The sequence below is a fragment of the Euleptes europaea genome, chromosome 2, assembly GCF_029931775.1.
Source record: "Euleptes europaea isolate rEulEur1 chromosome 2, rEulEur1.hap1, whole genome shotgun sequence".
NCBI lineage: Eukaryota > Metazoa > Chordata > Lepidosauria > Squamata > Sphaerodactylidae > Euleptes > Euleptes europaea.
Genome location: NC_079313.1, coordinates 1,611,329 through 1,634,817, shown reverse-complemented (window position 1 = coordinate 1,634,817; position 23,489 = coordinate 1,611,329). Strand labels below are relative to the sequence as shown.

At 49.1% G+C, this 23,489-nt stretch overlaps 2 protein-coding genes across 2 annotated transcripts; both read left to right on the top strand.

Annotated features, from left to right (window-relative positions):
- The first annotated feature begins 323 nt into the window (after positions 1-323).
- EBI3 (Epstein-Barr virus induced 3) lies at positions 324-7,544 on the top strand. Its single transcript, XM_056845550.1, has 6 exons — positions 324-408; positions 2,041-2,286; positions 3,782-3,899; positions 6,059-6,231; positions 6,711-6,877; positions 7,392-7,544. Exons 1-6 carry the CDS (start codon positions 324-326, stop codon positions 7,542-7,544), a joined length of 942 nt encoding a protein of 313 aa, XP_056701528.1.
- Positions 7,545-9,862: 2,318 nt separating this feature from the next.
- On the top strand, positions 9,863-23,193 carry YJU2 (YJU2 splicing factor homolog). The gene is made up of 8 exons (XM_056867502.1): positions 9,863-9,919; positions 12,828-12,928; positions 15,995-16,139; positions 17,467-17,601; positions 19,154-19,335; positions 20,060-20,180; positions 22,198-22,360; positions 23,075-23,193. Exons 1-8 carry the CDS (start codon positions 9,896-9,898, stop codon positions 23,191-23,193), a joined length of 990 nt encoding a protein of 329 aa, XP_056723480.1. The 5' UTR covers positions 9,863-9,895.
- Positions 23,194-23,489: the final 296 nt, after the last annotated feature.

Genomic DNA, 23,489 nt, shown 5'->3' with positions numbered 1-23,489 from the left:
CTGATAGATGCTTATGTAAGTGATGATCAGAACTTCTGAAATACCCAGGGCAAAGCAGACAAAGATTTATTTTTGGGGGCAGAGAGAGCAGAAGAGAACAAAAAAAAATATATGAGAAAACACACCAAGTTTAGATGTTAAAGAAAACAAGGCACAGTTCTCAAGTGACAACCTCAGAAGTAGCAGTTTTCTGCCTTTCCCTGTATGTTTCCTGGTCATGGCTGAATTCTATTTGAAAACACAGCTGAGAATTTTTGCACGTGTTTAAAGATTCTTTCAGCTGGAATTCTGATCTACGTAAATCTCTCCCCCTGGCGTTGGATATGCACTGGATCCTGATGCTTCCTCTTCTCCTGCCAGCTTGTTCTGCTTCATACAATGACCCCTCTTGGCTCGACAAAGAGGAAGGTAGGAGGATGGAAAAAGGAGATCCACTTCGTTTCTGGGTGGGGAAGGCTGGCATTTTGGTGGCTAATTGTTTTTTGTTTCACTATTCCAAACGCATGCCCAAATTCACTAAACCGCCATGAGGTCTAGCATCTTGCTTCCTGTGGCAACTTGAGTCCCATTCTCCCGAGCACGCCTTAGCCCTTGCTATCAAGGCCGTGGGAAGGCTGGTGTGACCCCAAGAACGCCACCGATTCGGGCATCGCCAGAATTGCTGCTGCTCTTGGGGCAGCACCAGTGTGCAAACAGTTATCTCCACGCATAGGTATATTCAGTGCACTATGGTGCTATCCAATTTACTGTAGTGCATGCTGAACAAACCCCTCGAAACCAGTCCGTTTCCGAGAGTTTGTTCAGAATGCATTATAGTTGATTGGATTGTGCATTGAAATACATGCATGATTTCCACATAGGGCTAGGCTTATGTAGTTATAGAATCATGGAGTTGGAAGGGACCACCAGGGTCATCTAGTCCAACCCCCTGCACAATGCAGGAAATAGTTCTTCTGTTGTGCCTGCTAATGCAGCAGAGGGGCGACAGATTTTTTCACTAGTGATTTAAAACTGTTATATCGATAGATTGTTATACTAAAATATGCATCAGCTTCTCTGAGTTCCCAGATTTTGTTTTTTAAAAAGAGTAAATCTCTATCCCATTTTGTTGTGGAGAGATGTGTGCCCCCACCCCCACCCCCGCATATATCTCTGCAAGGAAAATGGCTACAGACTTACTTGGAAAATGTAGCTGATAATTCAGAGAACCTGATACGTATTTTTGGTATAATGATATATCCCTTGTGCAGGAAATGGGAAACCCAGTGTGTGTGGGTGTGTGCGCGCACACACGCGCATCCGTGCATGCATGAATGCACTACAATGCTGTGGGGAAGCAGGAGCTTCCAAAATCCAGAGGAGGGCAACGAAGATGGCGAAGGGTCTGGAGACCAAGTCCTATGAGGAAAGGTTGAAGGAGCTGGGTGTGTTTAGTCTGAAGAGGAGAAGACTGAGAGGGGATATAAGAACCATCTTCCAGTACTTGAAGGGCTGTCATATAGAGGAGGGTGCCGAGTTGTTTTCTGTTGCTCAAGAAGGTCGAACCAGAACCAACGGGTTGAAATTAAATCAAAAGAGTTTCCATCTAGACATTAGGAAGCATTTCGTAACAGTGAGAGTTGTTCCCCAGTGGAACAGGCTTCCTCGGGAGGTGGCGAGCTCTCCTTCCCTGGAGGTTTTTAAGCAGAGGCTAGATGGCCATCTGTCAGCAATGCTGATTCTGTGACCTTAGGCAGATGATGAGAGGGAGGGCACCTTGGCCATCATCTGGGCATGGAGTAGGGCTCACTGGGGGTGTGGGGGGGAGGTAGTTTGGAATTTCTTGCATTGTGCAGGGGGTTGGACTAGATGACCCTGGTGGTCCCTTCCAACTCTATGATTCTATGATCTGATGAGATCAGGCTAGCTTGGCCCATCCAGGTCAGGGCAGTTACCAATATGGCAGATAGCTAATTTTTGACACAGTACAGAGCCATAGGTCACATATTAACCTTTTTGCCTACTGGGTTTTGTTCTTTTGGGGGTGGGTGGGGACAGCAGGTCTCGTAGCCCAGCAGTATGCCCAGCTAGGGCTTGCCAAAGTGCTTTTGCGGTGCCCCGTGCCCGAAGGTGTCTCTGCGGTGGAATGGCGAGTGAACCACACAGCAGGGCCCATTTGGAAAGCATCGGTGCGAGAAGACGGCAGCCTGGCCTTGTGGAACGTCAGCCTGGCTCAGGAGGCGGAATACAGCTGCCACGATCCCACGACCGGACGGCTGCTGCACAGAGTATATCTGAAGCTGGGCTGTGAGCAAAAAACCCAAAATGATTAGGGGACTAGAGCAACTGCCCTATGAGGAGTGGTTAAAACACTTACGGCTGTTTAGCTTTGAAATAAGCCGGTTAAGGGGAGACATGATAGAGGTCTATAAAATTATGCATGGTTTGGAGAGAGTGGACAGGGAGAAGGGGTGATCTGCTGAAGTGGGAGGGTGAGAGATTCAAAACAGACAAAAGGAAGTCTTTCTTCACACAACACATAGTTAAATGGTGGAACTCTCTGCCCCAGGATGTGGTGATGGCTGCCAATTTGGAGGGGAATGGACATGTTCATGGAGGAGAGGGCTATCCATGGCTGTTAGTTAGAATGGATACTAGTCATGCTGCATCCCTATTCTCTCTAGTATCAGAGGAGCATGCCTATTATTTTGGGTGCGGTGGAACACAGGCAGGGCAATGCTGCTGCAGTCGTCTTGCTTGTGGGCTTCCTGAAGGCACCTGGTTGGCCACTGTGTGAACAGACTGCTGGACTTGATGGGCCTGGGTCTGATCCAGCAGAGCTTTCCTTATGTTCTTAAAACATTGGTGCCCGCTAAGCATACGTTTCAGATCATGTCTCTGTCTCTTGCATCTCTGGCTGGTACTTTATTAATCCGGCCCTTTCTCCAAGGACCTCACGGGGGTTTGTATGGCTCTCTGGGCTTTCCAGGTTACATGTTGCAATGAGCGACCTCCTGCCCCCGCCGTCTCTCCTCTTCTCTCGCCCACTTTCGCAGCCAGAAGGTGATGTAATGGATGTGGCAATGTCACTTCTGGCTGCTGCGTCCCTGACACTCTAGGAATTCCCCCCCTTTCTATGGTCTTTATCATAGAGACTTGGGAGTTCCTAGAGCAGTGGAGGGAACCGGCCATGTCAGCAACAGTCCTCCTCTCCACACTTCACCCTCCCAAAGCTCCCATGGACTGCTAGGGCAGGACTGGCAAGCAACCCTATGGTTCTTCCCTCTCCATTTTCCTATCACAACAACCCTGTAATGTAGCTGAGGCTGACAGACAGAGAGGCACACACCGACCCAGTAAGCGTCATAGCAGGGTGGGGATCGGTAGAGGGTCTTATGGGCAGTCGGCAGAGCTTGATAGCTGAAGGGAGGGGACTCGAAGTTCAGGGCAGCAGCCAGTCTAGATGGGCCGGAGTCTAGTGGCTTTGCACGGGGGCAGAAAATGTACACATGCAATTGTTCCTAACTGCTCTGGAGTGGGGCAGGGGGACATGAAGGCACAATAAACCCGAAAGTAACTTTCCTCTTAGTCTCCGGCTCTTCACTCTTTCCCCAGGAAGGAGGATCAATCCAAACCTGGCAATTTCAGATCAAATCCTAGAAATCCTAGAAGTAAAGGGCTGGGGAGTGGGTGGAGGTCTGCAGAAATCAGTCTTCTGTAACCAAGCAGTCAGCAGAGTCAAAACAGAGACTAAAATGGCCCAGTCCATGTGACCTCCCCTTTTTCGTTCTTTTTTTGGCAGACCCCCCAGAGACACCTTCCATCCGGTGCTTTTCCACCAGCTACGGCAGTCCTATCAATTGCACCTGGAAACAGGAAACAGAGACGCACCTGAACACTTCGTTCCTTTCCACATACAGGTACCAAAAGGACCAATCCCTCATTGCTGTTGGTCTCCTAGCCTTGCCCCTCCTCTGTTTCACTGCACCCATTTATTTGTCTGTCAAGTACATTTCAATCCTGCCCTTCCTTCAAGGTAGCCAGCATGGTATAGTGGTTAACAGAGGTGGTTTGGAGCGGTGGACTCTGATCCGGAGAACTGGGTTTGATTCCCCACTCCTCCACATGAGCCGCGAACGCCAATCTGGTGAACTGGATTTGTTTCCCCACCCTTACACATGAAGCCAGCTGGGTGACCTTGGGCTAGTCACAGCTCTATTAGAGCTCTCTCAGCCCCATCTACCTCACAGGGTGTCTGTTGTGGGGAGGGGAAGGGAAGGTGATTGTAAGCCGGTTTGATTCTTCCTTAAGTGATAGAGGAAGTCGGCATATAAAAACCAACTCGTCTTCTTCTGCTTCTTCTTCGTCTGCTTCTTCTGCAGACATGACTCTCCCTCCCCCATTTTACCTTCACAACAACCCTGTGAGGTAGGTAAGGCTGACTGGCCCAAGGTCCCCCAGCAAGCTCCATGGCTGAGTGGGGATTTGACCCTGGGTCTTCCCTGAGGCTTACACTGTTTCACAACACTGCCCCCCCCCATTCTCCTTCACGTGTGAACCAGGAATCCATCAATCAACATACACAGAGATTCAGTCGCCCACCTCCTAACCTGTATCTCTCACCGAAGACATTGTTAAACCATCTCATTCTCCACACCCTGGCATCACGTTCAAGAGAGAGATTTCTATCTGTCACGAGTCTTGCCTCAGTATGGCCACATCCCTTCTTTAAAGAATACAAGTGTTCCTGAACATGTACAGAGTGCCTTTCCCTCCCCTCTGTGCAACTGTGAAACTGTGTGTTTGTCTTCTCCCTGCTTCTTGCTAAGGCAGCCTGCAGGGTTCCTCCTGGAGTCCCAGCACCTTTCTTTTTCAAAGCCCTTAGAATCATAGAGTTGGAAGGGACCACCAGGGTCATCTAGTCCAACCCCCTGCACAATGCAGGAAATTCACAACTGTCTCCCCCCCCACACACACACACACCAATGACCCCTACTTCATGCCCAAAAGATGGCCAAAAAAACCCTCTCCAGTATCCCTGGCCAACCTGGCCTGGAGGAAAATCGGCTCCCAACCCCAAAGAGAGCCAGCGTGGTGTAGTGGTTAAGAGCGGTGGTTTGGAGCAGTGGATTCTGATCTGGAGAACCGGGTTTGATTCCCCACTCCTCCACGAGAGCGGCCGAGGCTAATCTGGTGAATTGGATTGGTTTCCCCATTCCTACACATGAAGCCACCTGAGTGACCTTGGGCTAGTAACAGCTCTCTTAGAGCTCTTTCAGCCCCACCGACCTCACAGGGTGTCTGTTGTGGGGAGGGGAAGGTGATTGTAAGCCAGTTTGAGTCTCCCTTGGTAGAGAAAGTCAGCATATAAAAACCAGCTCTTCTTCTTCGAAGTGGTGATCAGCACTACCCTGGGCATGCAAGAATGGGCCATGAGAGCCAAACACTGATGCCACCCCTTCCTGCCCTCCCTCTCATGATCTGCCTACGTTCACAGCATTTGGAGAACCTCATCCACAATTTTCTTTTGATGCCGCAACACCTTACGCAGCTCCTCCACGTCCATCAGATATAAGCCAGGTTTCAATCTTCTGAAGGGCTCCCGAAAGAAAAAAAATTGGCAAGTTAATTGTCTGGTTCCAAAAGAGGGCTGCTGCCGTGGACCGATCCACCCAGAGACTACTGCCCTTGGTGATGGCAGGGCCTCAAACAGAGACAAAGAACTTCTGCATGCAAAGCAGAGGAGGAGCCAAGCATAGCTGTAGATAATTACCTGCCTCCAGCAAAGGCTGATGTGAAGTCGATGAGCCAGAACGATGGCTCGTGCAGTGACACAGCAGGCAGCCCCCTCAGGTAATTCTGCTTCATATCTGCGTCAGGAATGATCCCATGAGACTCAATGCAAAGACGGGGTGGAATTACCTGCCCCCAGCAGAAGCTAGTTTGAAGGAGACCAGGCCAGTTCAGAAACTCATTCAGTGATGCGGCAGGCAGCCTCCTCAGCTAATATTGCTTCATGTACGGATCAGGAATCTGCTCCCAAACAGATGTTAAGATCTGGTCTCTCTTTGCACATCAGGCATGGCATGGACGGAGAGGTGCATGAGTGCGTGCAGCCAAGCACAGGAGCCGACAGCTGCTCCATTGCTGACGTGCAGCTGTTCTCCATCGTCCCCTACGTGTTGAACGTGACAGCGGTGAACCCTCTGGGAACCAGGAGCAGCCTTTTCCTCTTCCTCATGAACCAGATCAGTAAGTCTGCACAGGATCGTTACCTCTGTCTTCCCCTCTTGCAATAGCCAAGACCTGCCTTTCCCCCTAGGTTAGAAGAGGGGCTGCTCTCACCACTGAAAAGGTGACTGAAATGCTTTATTTTGAGAGCTGCCTGCTCTCAAGATGCTGCCCATTGTTAGGGTTGCCAGGTCCCTCTTCACCACCAGCCGGAGGTTTTTGGGGCAGAGCCTGAGGAGGGGGGTTTGCGGAGGGGAGGGATTTCAATGCCATAGAGTCCAATTGCCAAAGCAGCCATTTTCTCCAGGGGAACTGATCTCTGTTGGCTAGAGATCAGTTGTAATAGCAGGAGATCTCCAGCTGGTACCTGGAGACTGGCAACCCTAATTCAGCCCCCCAATGCAGCGACCGGGTAGAATCCCATCCCACCCCCAGAGGGCTTCTTATATGTTATGGCTGCCTTGTGTTTGATGCCCATTTCCATCATGGCTTTTTAACAGTCCAGCCAGATCCTCCAGAAGACTTGAAGGTTTCTGCAATCCCGAGGGCAAGTCGGAAGCTGCGTTTGGCCTGGAAGCCTCCCAGTTCCTGGTTGTTTCCAGAGTACTTCCCCCTCAAGTATGTGATCCGTTACTCGATCCGGGATGGGACCAACAGCAGCAAAACGGTGAGAGGGATCAGCTAGCCATACTCCATAAACAGAACCTCTCTCATGCTCTTCTTACATACTTACATTAACCATTAATGAAAAGCCACCCAACCTTCTCCTTCTTCAAACCCTGGCAAGTAGGATTGCCATCCTCCAGGTAGGGTTGCCAACTCTGGGTTGAGGAATAGCTGGAAATTTTGGGGGTGGCGCCTGAAGAGAGCAGGGTTTGGGGAAAGGAAGGGACTTCAGTGGGGTTTAATCCCATAGAGTCCACCTTCTAAAGCGGCCTTTTTCGCCAGGTGAATGGATCTCTGTCGCCTGGAGATCAGTTGTAATAGCGGGAGATTTCCAGCCACCACCTGGAAGTTGGCAGCCACAGTAGCAGGTGATGTGAAAGGCCTCTACCTGATACCTGGTCAGAGTGGGCCATGCCGACGTTGAGAGATGAGTGGTCTGACTCAGAAGAAGGCAGCTTCATGAATTCGACGCCAGGGCTAATGGATAACATCTGTGGCACTGTTTCCTCTTTCAGACCAGGCCTACTGAGCAAACCTCTTTCGTCTTGACTGGGATCCGTCCAGGAGCCACGTACCACGTCCAAGTGGCCGCTAAAGACTGCCTCGATAACGGCAAATACAGTGCCTGGAGTTCCCCAGCATCTGGAACAGCTTGGATGCCAGAGTGATGGGAGTTGAGGGCACCTCAGATCTCAGGGCTTCCATGTCTGTCTGTTCCCGCTGAAGAGCCATGGCCAAGGTTGTTCTGTGATTTTGTCTGCGTGGGATCCTCGCAGAGTATGACCTGAGAAAATCTAAGTTCAGTTTTCACAAAGAAAACTCTTCTTTCTTCTCTCTGTCTTAACAAGTTTCTAGACCCTCTGGTCCCAGAGCTAAATTTTTAAAAACGGACAAACAGTGTTTGGGGGCAACTGCCACATGTGGGACTAATAAACACAGCACCATCTACTACCAAATTGTAATGTATGCAATAAACCTAGAGAGTTAAGTGGGAACAGCAGAAACCCAGCACTGATAGTCCTATTGGATTGCAGTTTGAACCCACCAATTAGAGCATGGGGTGGGGGGAAAGAGTTGGCTATCTGAGGGCATAAAAGTAGGGCGAGGGGTCTTTGTTCTCAGTTCGCCATTACGGGTTCCTGTAATGTTGTACCCTGACTCAGTCTCTCTCATCGTGTTCCGCTCACGCTGCACAATACAAATCATGACTTTTGGAAAAAGGCAATAAAATTGTTTCAGCAGCTTTGAATCAAATGCCCTGGTTTTTCATTTCTGTTTTGGCAAACCTGAGCTCAATGCTTGCAGAACTGTTTATGGGCTTTTTACTGCCTGTATGTGCTCCATTTGCAGAGAAATAGGGTTACCAGGTCCCTCTTCGCATCAGGTGGGCGGAGCCTGAGGAGGGCAGGGTTTGGAGAGGGCAGGGACTTCAATGGCATAGAGTCCAATTGCCAACGCGGCCATTTTCTCCAGGTGATCTGATCTCTATTGGCTGGAGATCAGTTGAATTAGCAGGAGAGCTCCAGCTACTACCTGGCAGTTGGCAACCCTACAGAGAAACACTAACTTTCTTACAAACGCCCTGGCAAATGTGTGTCTCAAATATGCATCTGCTGAGGAAGCATGAACACGTCGGGGGAGCGAGCCCGTCTTAGATTTTTTAAAAAACAAATAGTCTTGGGAGAAGAAACTTAAATATATTGTCGAAGGCTTTCACGGTCAGAGTTCATTGGTTCTTGTAGGTTATCCAGGCTGTGTGACCGTGGTCTTGGTATTTTCTTTCCTGACGTTTCGCCAGCAGCTGTGACAGGCATCTTCAGAGGAGCAACACTGAAGGACAGTGTCTCTCCGTGTCAAGTGTGTAGGAAGAGTAATATATAGTCAGAAAGGGGTTGGGTTTGAGCTGAATCATTGTCCTGCAAGCTCAAACCCAACCCCTTTCTGACTATATATTACTCTTCCTACACACTTGACACTGAGAGACACTGTCCTTCAGTGTTACTCCTCTGAAGATGCCTGCCACAGCCAAGACCACGGTTACACAGCCCGGATAACCCACAAGAACCAATGAACTCTGACCGTGAAAGCCTTCGACAACATTCACTCTGATCAAAAGCTCATTAGGATTATAGAGAGTCTAGATTCTAATGGTTCTTGTAGGTTATCCGGGCTGTGTGACCGCGGTCTTGGTATTTTCTTTCCTGACGTTTCGCCAGCAGCTGTGGCAGGCATCTTCAGAGGAGTAACACTGAAGGACAGCGTCTCTCAGTGTCAAGTGTGTAGGAAGAGTAATATATAGTCAGAAAGGGGTTGGGTTTGAGCTGAATCATTGTCCTGCAAAAAGTAACAAAGGTACTGTGCTAACCATTGTCCTGTAAGTATCCAGATAATGTGCTAATGAGGGTGTGGTATGTTAATATGGAACCATTGCATCCATATTAACATTGTATCCATATTAATATGGATAATCCATATTGTCCATGTATGCTGGTGAAACGTCAGGAAAGAAAATACCAAGACCACGGTCACACAGCCCGGATAACCTACAAGAACCAATAAAGTTAAATATGTTCAGAAGCTATTTTAAATGCTCAGCCCTGAACAAGATTTTTGCCTGCAAAACCGAGCAGGAATTATTAGGAGTGGCTGTATTTTGTAAGTTTCTTCTCCTCCCAAAACTGCCCTTTTCAAAAGGTCTCAGGCTGACAAGCCCAGGGCCCACTTAGACGCCCGCATAATTTTTCAGGCCCGGCGATCTTCTCAGGCGGAACCTTCCTTCCTGAGGGTCGTGCTGCGCTATCGGACCCCTTTTAGCGGGGGACGCACGCGCGGACCGGCATCGCGCTCGGGAAGGCTATGGGGGGGCGGGGTGACGTTTGACAGACAGCGGCCAAAGCCAATAGAGGCGCAGATTTACAACGTGGCAGCCAATAGCGGCTTGAGAGGCGGGGCCACGTAGGCATCTCGGAAGTGCGGAGGGTTCCACGAAGGGGAGTCTGAAGCGCTGTGAAGGGACAAGATGTCGGAGAGAAAAGTGTTAAACGTTAGTAAAGGGGGCAGGAGTGGGGGGCTGGCTGTGGGGGGGAAGGAATGGGGGCTAGCGGTGGGGAGAGAGAAAAGGGGCTGACGGTGGGGGGGAAGGAATGGGATATGTGGGGAGGAAGGTGTGGGGAGGAAGGTGTGGGGGGAAAGGAACGGGGGGCTGACGGTGTGTGTGGGGGGAAGGAATGGGATATGTGGGGAGGAAGGAATGGGGGGTGGGAAAGGAATGGGGGCTGACTATGGGGAGGAAGAAAAGGGGCTGACGGTGGGGGGAAGGACTGGGGGTGTGGAGGAGAAGAACTGGGGGGCTGACGGTGTGTGGGGGAAGGAATGGGGTTGTGGGGGAAAAGGAATGGGGGCAGGCAGTGGGGGGAAGGAATGGGGGGCTGACGGTGTGTGTGGGGGAAGGAATGGGATATGTGGGGAGGAAGGAATGGGGGGCTGACGGTGTGTGGGGGGGAAGGAATGGGATATGTGGGGAGGAAGGAATGGGGGGTGGGGGAAAGGAATGGGGGCAGGCGGTGTGGGGGGAAGGAATGGGGGGCTGGTGGTGGGGAGGAAGAAAAGGGGCTGACGGTGGGGGGGAAGGACTGGGGGTGTGGAGGGGAAGGAATGGGGGACTGACGGTGTGTGGGGGAAGGAATGGGATATGTGGGGAGGAAGGAATGGGGTGTGGGGGGGAAAGAAATGCGGGCAGGCAGTGTGGGGGGAAGGAATGCGGGCTAGCAGTGGGGGGGAGTCCATGGGGTGGGGGCATTGGTAGGGTTGCCACTGTTAGAATCCATATGTGAGCATGTGTGTCGATTAAGCTAAATCAATCAAGAATTGGGAAAGGGGGGGAAACAATGTCACACTTCTATAATTTTGCAGTTACAGGTGATTTTCATTTTCCTGCCCATTCTATAGATTGTACCATTCCATTGTCTGGCCCTTTAGTTTTGTAATCCTGGTTCCTTTTTTCCAATGCATTCTCTAATTTTGAAATCCAGTTCTTACTGCATTTTGTCTTCGTTACATATATATTGTTGCATATCATCCCTATTGTATTTTTTAATACACTTAATTAAAAAAGATAGAGTTGCCAACCTCCAGGTGGGGCGTGAAGATCTCCCGGAATCACAACTGATCTCCAGGTTACAGAGCAAAGCTTCCCTGGAGAAAATGGCTGCTTTGGAGGGGGAGGGAGACTCTCCGGTGCCACGTCCCTGCTGAGCTCCCTCACTTATCCAGTCCCCCTCCCCAGGATCCACCCCCAAATTTCCAGAAATTTTCCAACCTGGAGTTGGCAGCCTTAGATAACCATAATGAAGACTGCTGAAGAGAGAAATTTAAAGGGTTGCTGTGAAGCCATTTTGGTTCTGGTGTTTGGGGAGGCCTGAGAAGCGAGTGCAGGGGCAGAGAGAGAGGATCTTTGGGGCTGGCTCTTAATCATGAGGAAGCTGTTGGGGTTTAACTGGTTAATGCGGGGCCATCGTGGGGCAGGCAGCAGGCTCTGCAGGGAGATATTGGGCTTGTGGGCAGGGGAATGCATCGAGGTCTCACAGGAGTGCCATTGGAGACCCTGACCATTTCTCTCTGGGCTGGCTGCTGCCCTGTGTGCTATAAATTATGTGCCAGTTGGATTTTAGAATTATAACTTAGGGTTTTAATTGTAAATTATTTTTGTATACTAATGTATCTTGACCGATGTATGTAACGATGTTAGCTGCTCTGAGCCCAGGATTGGTCGGGGTATAAATTCAAAAATAAATAAATTGAAGACCAGGAGGTACGGAGTTCACACTGGAGTAAGATTTGGGAAGGTCTGATAAGAATAGGGGTCAAGAGAAGAGCTGAGGGGTTGATTCTCAGTAACAGAAAGCTTTTGTTGGGGACTGAGGTCTAAGGGGCTTGTGTGAAGTGGTGGGTGTATTCTCCTGTGGAGTTCTTTGATTGTGGAGATGGCTAGCGCCTCTTCACCAGGTGCATTGGCTGAGGTGCAGCTATGTAAGCCAGAAGTTGTTGGGGGTTGTGGAAAAGAATTAGGAACGTGTTAAGATTAAATCAAAAGAGTTTCCATCTAGACGTTAGAAAATTCTTCCTAACAGAGTGGTTCCTCAGTGGAACAGGCTTCCTCGGGAGGTGGTAAGCGCTCCTTCCCTGGAGGTTTTTAAGCAGAGGCTAGATGACCCATCTATCAGCAACACTGATTGTATGACCTTGGGCATATCTTGAGAGGGAGGGCATCTTGGCCATCTCCTGGGCATGGAGTAGGGGTCACTGGGGGTGTGTGGGGGAGGTAGTTGTGAAATTCCTTGCATTGTGCAGGGGGTTGGACTAGATGACCCTAGTGGTCCCTTCCAACTCTATGATTCTATTCTATAAGATCTTAGGAACCAGCCGTTGGTTAAGGGGGTGCGTTTGGTGGGCAGGGAAGGTTACAGTGAGGCTAGTAGGGGGGTGACTGTTGGGAGAGGAGTTATATGGAATTGTGAAATAGGCATAACTCAGGGGAGCTAATGCTGGGGTTGTCAGGTAGACCTCTACATATCTTGATACTTGGGTAGAAAAGGAAACATCAGCAACTTGTCATGCACTGGTGAGAACAGCTATTCTTGTGTAAGTTCACTCTCCTACCCTGCAAGAAATCTGCTGCCTTCCTTTGCCAGTCTAAACTTGTTGAGGAGCTAATGTCTGCAGGACTTGCCTTCATTTATGGGAAGATTTTTATGGGGGAAGAGAGGGCTTGAAGTTGGAAGGAGTGTGTGTCTTTCTGTGGGGTTTTCTTTTTAATTTTTTTGGTTCCTGGGTCCTGTCATGACCCAGTAGTCACAGCAAGTAGTCACCACATGACTTTTGTAGCCTGTCTGCAGATGACCCTCTGAATCCCCCACACTCACCTGATGTTTTTTCCCCCCTTTGCCTCCTAGAAATACTACCCTCCGGACTTCGATCCGTCGAAGATCCCCAAGCTTAAACTTCCAAAGGACCGGCAGTATGTGGTTCGGCTGATGGCTCCCTTTAATATGCGGTGAGAGAACGATCTGTTTTCCTTTTGAGACTGTTGGAATATCTTTGATTGCAGGCATCAGGGTCTTATCTGCATTTTGTTAGCATTAGGAAGGTTGAAGGGTTATAATTTTGTTAATTTGCAGAGGCGGGAGAGATTGTAGACTCCCTGGATACCTTTTCTCTGGGAATTTAAATCCTCGAGTTGGGTCTTTACAGATCTCATCTCCTAAATCTTGTAAAGAAGAAGAGTTGGATTTTATACCCCAATTTTCTATACTTTTTTTTTTAAGGAGTCACAAACTGGTTTACAATCTCTCCCTTACTCTCTCCACAACAAGCACCTTGTGAGGTAGGTGGGGCTGAGAGAATTCAGAGAGAACTGTGGCTAGCCCAGATTACCCAGCTGGCTTCATGTGGAGGAACGGAGAATCAAACCCGGCTCTCCAGATTTGAGTCCGGCGTGCTTAACCACTATGCCACGCTGGCTCTTTCACTGGCTGGTTGGTCTTTCATTTCACCATCCCTTTTCTCAGTGCCTTGGTTTTTTTTGTTTTTTGTTTTTTTTAAGTGACAATATTCATATATCAGGTTGCATTGATTTCCACCAATTCCCCCTCCCCAAAGGTGCCAGTACTTAGTACTGGTGAGTACCACCACAAAAGAAAAAAAAATCTGCTTTTGATGCAGGCTTCTAGGGAACAATTTTTTTTCTTTTAAAAGAAACTTGTTTTAACACCGCGTCGAGATCATGGAATAAGGCAGGATGCTCTTCTGCCAATTTCATCACCTTGCTTATCTGTGTGTAACAGCTTCTCCTGTTCTAGTCATTTACACAGAGAACTTGCACTTGAAAATTTCAGGACAGAATTCACACCCACCTCTCTGTCTCATCCCTTGCCCATTCATCTGTGTACATAGAATTCGAGTTTGATTTCCATCTTCCTATCTGAAGGCGTGAGCCGTGACTCACTAAAAGGGGGTTGGACTAGATGACCCTGGTGGTCCCTTCCAACTCTATGATTCTATGATTAAAGCTCATTTTGAAATAGATGTTCTTAGTTTTTAAGGTGTCAACCAGAGCTTCAGAGCTCACGTCGATTTCATTTGAATGTGACTGAAATTGCAAAGGCCACAAAGATACACTGGTATCATTTATTGCTCATGGCTGCAAGGACCACCACCTCTGATGGAGGAGCCAGTGTCGGAGCAGTAAACTAGGGGGGGGCCCATTGGCCTTCAACAGATTCCCTCCGGGCCCACCCCTCACACCACCCAGACTCAACTTGAGCTTTGTGGGAAAGAGATTGCATGACCTTTTCAGCTTCAGGGGTCAGAAAGGCCCCTAGAATTTTGCCACTTTGGCAGCCATGGCTGAGAGATCCTTCATGCTTAAATCCCTGCTTTGATTGCGGCTGTAGCACAGTGGCTAAGAGACTGAGCTGCACAGTGGCTAAGAGACTGAGCTGCACAGTCTGGTGTAATGGGTAGAGAGTCATACTAGGATCAGGGTGACCCCAGTCCAGACCCCGTTATTGCCGTGAATCTTGCTGGGTAACCTCAGGCCAGTCGTTCTCTTTTAAACCCCTCCCTACCTCACAGGGTTGTTGGGATACAAGGGAGGTGGGTTCAGCTCCGTATTGAAGCCTGAGCTGCAAGGAGGGGAGGGCAAGGTGAGGAAATAAATAAGGGTAGCCCTGGTTTGAATCTCGGCTCTGCAGCAAACTGGCTAGATGGCTCCAATCTCTCAGCCTCCTTTTTCCATCTGCAGTGTGGATATGATAACGCTGACCTGCCTTGAGTGTTGTGTTGTGCCATCAAGTCGCTTCTGCCTCGTGGCGACCCTATGAATCAGTGACCTCCAAAACATCCTATCTTTAAGAGCCTTGCTCAGATCTTGCAAACTGAGGGCTGTGGCTTCCTTGATTGAGTCAATCCATCTCTTGTTGGGTCTTCCTCTTTTCCTGCTGCCCTCAGCTTTTCCTAGCATGACTGTCTTTTCCAGTGACTCTCGACTTCTCATGATGTGACCAAAATACGATAGCCTCAGTTTAGTCACTTTAGCTTCTAGGGTCAGTTCAGGCTTGATTCGATCTATAACCCACTGATTTGTTTTTTTGGCCGTCCACGGTATCCGTAACACAGGGGTGGGGAACGTTTTTTCCGCCAAGGGCCATTTGGATATTTATAACATCATTTGCAGGCCATACAAAATTATCAACTTAAAAATTGGCCGACCAAGCCCCAAGCAGGCAGCTGCCCCAGATGACACACACACACACACACCGTGCGCGGGCAAGCAGGCATCCAACCAGTGGTGCACTCGCCCACCTGGTGGCACAGGATGATCTGTTGCACAGCCGGGCGTAGCTGTCCAGCCGCATGCCGGAGTTACTCCTGCTCTGCATGGTCAGGGCCGGATTCTACAGCCGGCTCCTGCTACCTCCGCCTGCAAAGATGAAATGAGGACACACTGGCTAAGAACTCGCCCCCCACCCCCTCATTCTGGCTCTGCCTCATTTAACCCCTCCATTGTCGCCACTTCTGCCCCCACCCCTCTTGTAGTACAGAGGGAATACGTTTCTCCATGGCCCGGGTGGGAAAGGGTTAACAGAGTTTCTTGGGCAGTCCTAGCAGCTCCATAGCTAATGACTCTTCTGCAAGGGGAGGGGGGAAAGGTTCCTTTTCTCGGCAAAACAAACTCACATCTGCCTTGAGTAGAGGCTATTCCTGTTTGCAGGAGGGGGTGGATCACCAGTCTTAGATCCTTCTGAGCTGGAGATCTGCCAGGACCCATGAAGGGCCAGACCAAATGACTTTGCGGGCCTTAAATGGCCCCCGGGCCTGACGTTCCCCACCGCTTCCATAATACTCTCCTCCAACACCACATTTCAGAGGAATCTACTTTCTTCCTGTCAGCTTTCGTCATTGTCCAGCTTTCACACCCATACATAGTAATAGGGAATACGATGGCATGAATTATCTTGATCTGGGCTTTTATAAGGATTAGGATAGGGTGTGGGTTTGTGAAGCCCTTGGAAAGCGCTCTGCAAATATCAGGCCTGATGGTTGCTGTTGCTGTGCTTAGGTGTAAGACGTGTGGCGAATACATCTACAAAGGCAAGAAGTTTAATGCCCGGAAGGAGACGGTCCAGAATGAAGTCTACCTGGGGCTCCCCATCTTCCGGTTTTACATCAAATGCACACGCTGCCTTGCAGAAATCACCTTCAAGGTAAGGATTCTTCCGCTTGCGCACTCCTGTGCTCAACTGGGCACGTCTTGTTTGGCTGGGGCTTCTTTGCGGTGCACTTGGTCCACTCGTTGCTGGAACAGCCATGTAATAAAAGGCTGCGCTGTATGCCGATATGGTGAAGTGGGTGCGGTATTGGAAGCCATATTTCCACTCAGCCACAACATTAATCAAAAGAGTTTCCGTGTAGACATTAGGAAGAACTTTCTGACAGAGCAGTTCTTCAGTGGAACAGGCTTCCTCGGGAGGTGGCAAGCTCTCCTTCCCTGAAGACTTTTAAGCAGAGGCTAGATGGCCATCTGTCAGCAATGCTGATTCTGTGACCTTAGGCAGATCACCTTGACCATCTTCTGGGCATGGAGTGGGAGGTCACTGGGGGTGTGCGGGGGTGGGGGAGGTAGTTTGGAATTTCTTGCATTGTGCAGGGGGTTGGACTAGATGATTTTGGTGGTCCCTTCCAACGCCACGATTCTCTGTTATCTCTCAGCCTATCAGGAAACAACTTGTATGCTGACCTCCATTGAGACGCTTTACCAAAGCTGTCCATATTTAATTGCAAGCTTATAAGCTTCTTTTCCCATAAGGGTTATTGGCACACGGATACATTTGAAGCTTGAAAAAAGAATATGAAATGGGGACTTTACCGGAAGCCCATTGCGGTTTATAACTACTCCGTTGCCTTTGCATACTTACCAGTTGGATGTTTGGACTTTTTGCTTATTATACCTCTATTTACCTTTTAGAGAAATTGTATACTTACATTTACCTTTGGGATATTGTAACTGTGAATATTGATTGGTTTTTGTCTTTTGCTCCTTGAGCACGTATTTATTCTTATCTTTGAGGTTGTTCTTTTGAATAGACCTAATTGCATTCCAGTTTGAGTCTGTGCTTTTATTGTTAGCTGTACAAGTGCATTATTTTGATTCCTTGACCTCCATTCCATGGCAGTATACAGGGGTCCACAAATATTGGTTGCGTTTCCCGCCCAGTTGGTGTTTGCCACCAATTCCTCTCCTCCCAGTCCTCTGGCACCCGGAGAAGATTTTTTTGGGGAGTGGAAGCAGTTGGAATTTGTGCTGAGAGTTGGAAGGAAGGAAGGGGGACAATACCTGTTTCAATGCAAATGACATTCCATAGAGGGGGGCTGTGCATGTGCTGTTGTACATCCTCCCCCACCAGACAACCAGGGAGGCTTGCCATAACTTTGTGGCCAAGTGGCCTTGAGACTACAGATTAGCTGGAGCAGAAGTGACTCCTAACCCTGCCAGTGTAACGCTGAAATGGTTCCCTCCTGTGTCTTGCTCAGACAGACCCCGAGAACACTGACTACGCCATGGAGCACGGGGCCACACGGAACTTCCAAGCGGAAAAGCTACTGGAGGAGGAGGAGAAGCGGTTGCAGAAGGAGAGGGAAGACGAAGAGCTCAACAACCCAATGAAGGTATTCCACAGGGCCTTTCAATCTGTTCGGTCATGTTTTCAGAGTTTTTTGTTCCAGAAGTGAGACTCTCTCCATATCACTAGTAGAGTCAGCATGGTGTAGTGGTTAAAGGGTTGGGTTGGGATCTGGGAGACCCAGGTTTGAATCCCCACTCTGCCATGGTGGAAACTTGCTGGGTGACCTTGGGCCAGCCACACACTCTCCACTTAACTGACCTCACAGGGTTGTTGTGAAAATTAAACGGAGGAGAAGAGAATGATGTAAGTCGCTTTGGGTCCCCGTTGGGGAGAAAGTTGGGATATAAATAAATTATTGCAAACCTATTAGTGATTATTTGCTTTGTCTGATCATTGCAACGACAAAAAGTGGGGGGACCCTTAACCCTGTAAAACTAGAATAAGGAACCCAAAAGGTAAAGAACCAACATGAAATCATGGGCTAATATTGATACAAGTGATTTTGTGAATAATATATAATAAATTTAATACAAACAAAAAATTAACATAAACGAAAACAACTTGTACGTAGCCCTGTTCTAGCCTCTATGTATCAGGGCTGAACATGACAAATAAGCATAAAAACACAAAATTACAACAGTGTGACCATATACCCCAACAATATCACAGCTCAGACTGTACGCTTTTGGCTGTGAAGCATTCTTCAGTGGTCCGAATAATACAATTCTATGCCATTTTGAAAGTGCTTGAATGTATAAGAAAATTGCAGTCCTTAGACTGAGTAAGCTGACATTGTGAAATATAAATGATAAATGTGAGATTACGCACCCTGTCAGTAAGGAGCCCCGTGGCGCAGAGTGGTAAGCTGCAGTCCTTCAGTCCAAGCTCTGCTCATGACCTGAGTTTGATCCCAACGAAAGTTGGTTTCAGGTAGCCGGCTCAAGGTTGACTCAGCCTTCCATCCTTCCGAGGTCGGTCAAATGAGGACCCAGCTTGCTGGGGGTAAAGGGAAGATGGCTGGGGAAGGCACTGGCAAACCCCCCCATAAACAAAGTTTGCCTAGTAAACGGGATGTGACGTCACCCCATGGGTCAGGAATGACCCGGTGCTTGCACGGGACAACCTTTACCTTTACCAGTAAGAATACTTATACTAATGTACAGCTTACATTGTATTAAATTTATTGTATATTATTCACAAAATCACTTGTATCAATATTAGCCCATGATGTCATGTTGCTTGATCATCAGCCACAGTAAAATAATTCTACAGTTGTGAACCTTCTTCATTATAAAACCAGTCTTCCTGAAGTCAGCTTTGGAATAGACCTGGGGTGTCAAATTCATTTGTTACAAGGGCCGGATATGACATAAATGTCACTTTGTCGGACCGGCCCGTGTGTGCCATAAAATTTAATGCTGGGTATGAGTTAAATAAAGTAAGTAAATAAATTATATCCCTAAAGCCATTTTGATGCCAGGCAGAGCGAGTTGTGCAGGTGACGGAAGCCAACCCTCTTGCGCCCCGAGATGCCCTGCGTTGCTTCTTGATTTACCTAGCCCAGCACTTAACTGATGTCTCTGTTTACTCACCAGGTTTTGGAGAACAGAACCAAGGACTCCAAGCTGGAGATGGAGGTTCTGGAGAACCTGCAGGAGCTGAAGGAGCTGAACCAGCGCCAGGCCCAGGTGGACTTCGAATCCATGCTGCAGCAGTACAAGGATTACGAGGAGGAGCAGAAGCGGCTGGCGGTGGAGGAGGACGAGAGGGAGATGAAGTAAGAAGGAACTTCTTTCGGCCAAGCCTTGTGCCCCACCCCCATGTCACTTCTCACCTGTGGTGTAGTGGTTAAGAGCGGAGGTTTGGAGCGGCAGACTAATCTGGTGAACCGGGTTCAATTCCTCACTCCTCCACATGAGAGAGTTTGGAGAGAGCTGTGACTGGCCCAAGTTCTCATAGCAGGCTAGTGTCCACCAGCGAATAAAACCCGGTTCTCCAGATTAGAGTCTGCCACTCTTAACCACTACACCACGCTGGCTCTTCATCTATCTAATATCTGACTTATCTAATATCTATCCATCCATCTACCTATTTATTATCCACATATTTATCCACATATTTATCAAAACATTTATATCCCAGCTTTCCTTGTAGTTCTAGGCGGCTTACAATAATAGTTAAAAACATTTTCAGTTTAACCCCCCCCACACACACACACACAGCCACATATTCATATATTCTGCTGCTTTTTAGAACAAAAGCAGTCTCCCAGAGTGAGACTAAAGAAATGCCTGGTGCTGGTGCCCACAGACCAAAATAATCGTGCCCTGCCTTAAGGCTCCTTTCCTAAGAGATGGAAGGAAAAGAAGGTGGGGACAAAAAGAAAAAGGCAAAGGTGGAAGATCGGTTTGGCAAAGGCTGCCCCAGAGGGGAGCGGGCCAGCTCAGTGGCAGCTCCTGCCCTGCTCACATGTCCTGTCTTGTCCCCTTTCCTGTTGGCAGAGCTATGCTGGAACAGGCCCAGGCCAGGCGACTGCTGGAAGACTCTGATTCCGATGAAGAATCCACTCGGGCCCCTGTGAAGTCGTTACCAACAGCCAAGCCAACAGACATCCTGCAGGAGGTAGGCCACGAGGGCCCCCGGACTTCCCTTGCTATCTTGTGATGGTGGCAGTGAAAGGATTTCTGCTTTGCCAGGGGCAGGGGCTGTCCAGCCACCAGGGGGGCGGGGCTTCCAAGAGTTCTGTTCAGGCCTGGCCTCGGACACAAGCTGTACCCAAACCTGGGATCAAAAACTAGAGGAGAACCAGCAGTGGAGTCGGAAGGGCCTCGGAGATCGCCTAGTTCAGCCTCCTGCTCAGTGTGGAAAACCCAAAGATTGAGCATCTTCAACCTCTGCTTGGAGCCCACCAGAAAGGGAGAGTCCCCTCCCATGGAAATTGGTTCAATTATTGCACTCCCCATTAGTAAGCTCCTAACATTCAGCTGAGATCTCCCTTCTAGTAATGTCAGCCCATTATACCTACTTGCCCTCTGGAGCAGCAAAGAACGCGCTTTTCGCCTCTTTATGGTCCCAGCCCTTCCAGTATTTGAGGAGTGAGGTCATTTCCCCCCCTCAGTCTTCTCCAGGCGAAGAATCCTTGGTTCCTTCAACTTTTCCTATTGGGATTTGTTTTACTGACCCCTGACCATCTCGGGTGCTTTCCTCTGGATCCATTCATAGAATCATAGAGCTGGAAGGGGGCTGTACAGACCATCTAGTCCAACCCCCTGCTCAATGCAGGATCAGCCTAGAGCATCCCTGGCAAGTATTTGTCTGGCCTCTGCTTAAAGACCGCCAGTGAGGGGGAGCTCACCACCTCCCTAGGCAGCGGATTCCACTGTCGAACAACTCTTACTGTAAAAACTTTTCCCCTAATATCCAGCTGGTACCTTTCCGTCTGTAATTTAAACCCATTATTGCGAGTCCTATCCTCTGCTGCCAACAGGAACAGCTCCCTGCCCTCCTCTAAGCGACAGCCCTTCAAATACTTAGAGAGCAATCCTGTCCCCCCTTAACCTCCTCTTCTCCAGACTGAGCATTCCCAACTCCCTCAGCCTTTCGTCGTAGTGCTTAGTCTCCAATATCTCTGCGTCCTGTTTAAAGTGTAGCATCCAGAACTGGACTCAGGACTCCAGATGAAGTCACACGAGGCTGCCTTCTACTGCTTCAGACACTTGGTCCATCAAAGTCAGTATTGTCTACTCAGACTGGAAGCCACTCTCCAGGGTCTCAGGCTGAGGTCTTTCACATCACCTACCTGCCTTGTCCCTTGAACTGGAGATGCTGCCGGGGATTGAACCTGGGACCTTCTGCATGGCAAGCAGAGGCTCTGCCACAAAGCCACGGCCCCTCCCCAACTATCACACAATAGAGTCAGGGGAGAATCCTGGAAGGACACCCTGTGAACTTGATGGCAGAGTGGGGGTTTGAACCCAGGTCTTCCAGATCATAATCTTAGGCTATGACCACTGTGCAATGCTGTGAAAGTATAGGTATAGATATTTGGTTGTTGTGTGTTAAGCTGAGACTCGAACGGTGTCTGACCTGTCTGGCGGGAGCTCTCGAAAGCCTTAGGTGGAAAGTCCCCCTCCTGTCCTGTTTGCTTTCAATGGAGATGCCAGGGATTGAACCTGGTCCCTTCTGCTTGCAAAGCCAACATGGTGTAGTGGTTAAGTGCGGTGATTTAGAGTGGCGGACTCTGATTTGGAGAACCGGGTTTGATTCCCCACTCCTCCACATGAGTGGCGGAGGCTAATCTGGTGAACCGGGTTGGTTTCCTTGCTCCTACACGTGAAGCCAGCTGGGTGACCTTGGGCTAGTCACAATTCTCTTAGAGCTCTCTCAGCCCCCCACCTACCTCCCAGGGTGTCTGTTGTGGGGAAGGAAAGGTGATTGTAAGCTGGTTTGAGTCTCCCTAAAGTGGTAGAGAAAGTCAGCATACAAAAACCAACTCTTCTCTGCTCTCTGCCCTGTTTCCCACTACTGTAAAAATGTCCTTCCTTGTTCAGATCTTTAGCTGCCAATTCATGATATCAAACCTTGCAGAAACCTGGAGCTGGGGGTCTGAAATCTTTCTCTGTCCCTCCCTCCCCCCCAGGACGCAGAGCCCCAGGCCAAGAAGCAGAAGGTGGAATGCTGGGAGAGGAGCGTCGGCAAGCTGTCTGGCAAGACCGCGCTCTCGGGACTGGTGGCGGCAAAGAGGAAGCCGAATCACAGCACCCCCGACGGTGCTGGGGCTCAGAATGGGCCGGGGAACACAGGTGAGGAAGGAAAGGCCGTTTCCTTGATCTTCGGGAGAGAGGAGCAGCTCAGTTCTTAGCAGGCAGACCCCAATGCAGGTCGCAATGCCAAGTTGGCTATTGAATGCATATTTCCAATGACTGCAGTCTAGGAGTTGAGCACGTCCTGAACCCTCCTCCAAAAATCAGCTCAGAGATTTTTTTTTAATGGAAGTTGTTTTGTTGTTTTTTAAATCTCTTGGTTGCCTTGAATCTGGGGCGGGGACGACGACACTCTGAACCAGCCAGAACGTCTTCACTCTCTCTGAACCAGCCAGATGTTGTATTTTAATTTTTTCTTTTTCTTTTTAATTTTCAATTTCTTTGTTTGTAATATTTTTTTAATATATATTGTATGTTTTGTTAAAACTTAATAAAAATTTATATAAAAAAAAACCCAGCCAGAACGTAAGAGCAGCCATGATGGATCATAGGAAACCCCTCCCTCCCTCCCTCCCTCCCTCCCTCCCTCTCTCTCTCTCTCTCTCTCTCTCACACACACACACACACACACACACACGTACCTGTGTATAAGTTATATTGTCCAACTGCTCCCCTCATTTGCTGTGTCTAGACCAGTGAGCAGAAAAGTCTTGCAAGAGAAGGGGTGTTCTCTTTTACACTAGGTCTCAGTCTTATTTTTTGGAGAGGGTTTCCTTTCCAGTTCATGACTGTACCATTCACTTTGGTTTCTAGGTGTTGGGAGTCGGAGTTCAGAGGTTGCTTCACTGCCTTCGGGGTCAAGAATGCCAGTCTCTTCTTCACTTAGCCTCCTGGGAGCCTACTCAGACAGCGAGGACAGTAAGAGCGATTGACTGTCCCCACATTGGCGGCGGAGAGGCTGAGCCTGAGGCCCCAATTTTGCCCCATCCCTTCGTGGTAAACGGAACCAGTCACAGATGTGGGGGGACGACAGAGAATTTTTGGCCATCTGTGCATGGCACGTTTGTTTTTTGCCTTCCATGGATGCTGCGGCTGCTGCCGCCACAAAAATTGGCTGACAATCTTTTTCCAAACTGACCTGCTCCTAAGGCAACTTGTATGCCGCTCACCGGTTGGTACCTTCCGCCCCGCCTCTCCTATCGGTTGCGTTGATACCTGCAGATCCCCA

What these genes read in the sequence shown, in the direction of transcription:
- EBI3 (XM_056845550.1), top strand. Translation starts at nt 324, where the DNA reads ATGCACTGGATCCTGATGCTTCCTCTTCTCCTGCCAGCTTGTTCTGCT. An exon ending in TTGGCTCGACAAAGAGGAAG is followed by an intron (nt 409 to 2,040) that starts GTAGGAGGATGG and finishes TGGGGACAGCAG; the next exon opens with GTCTCGTAGCCCAGCAGTAT. An exon ending in CTTCCTCATGAACCAGATCA is followed by an intron (nt 6,232 to 6,710) that starts GTAAGTCTGCAC and finishes GCTTTTTAACAG; the next exon opens with TCCAGCCAGATCCTCCAGAA.
- YJU2 (XM_056867502.1), top strand. Translation starts at nt 9,896, where the DNA reads ATGTCGGAGAGAAAAGTGTTAAAC. An exon ending in ATGGCTCCCTTTAATATGCG is followed by an intron (nt 12,929 to 15,994) that starts GTGAGAGAACGA and finishes TGCTGTGCTTAG; the next exon opens with GTGTAAGACGTGTGGCGAAT. An exon ending in GAATGGGCCGGGGAACACAG is followed by an intron (nt 22,361 to 23,074) that starts GTGAGGAAGGAA and finishes TTTGGTTTCTAG; the next exon opens with GTGTTGGGAGTCGGAGTTCA.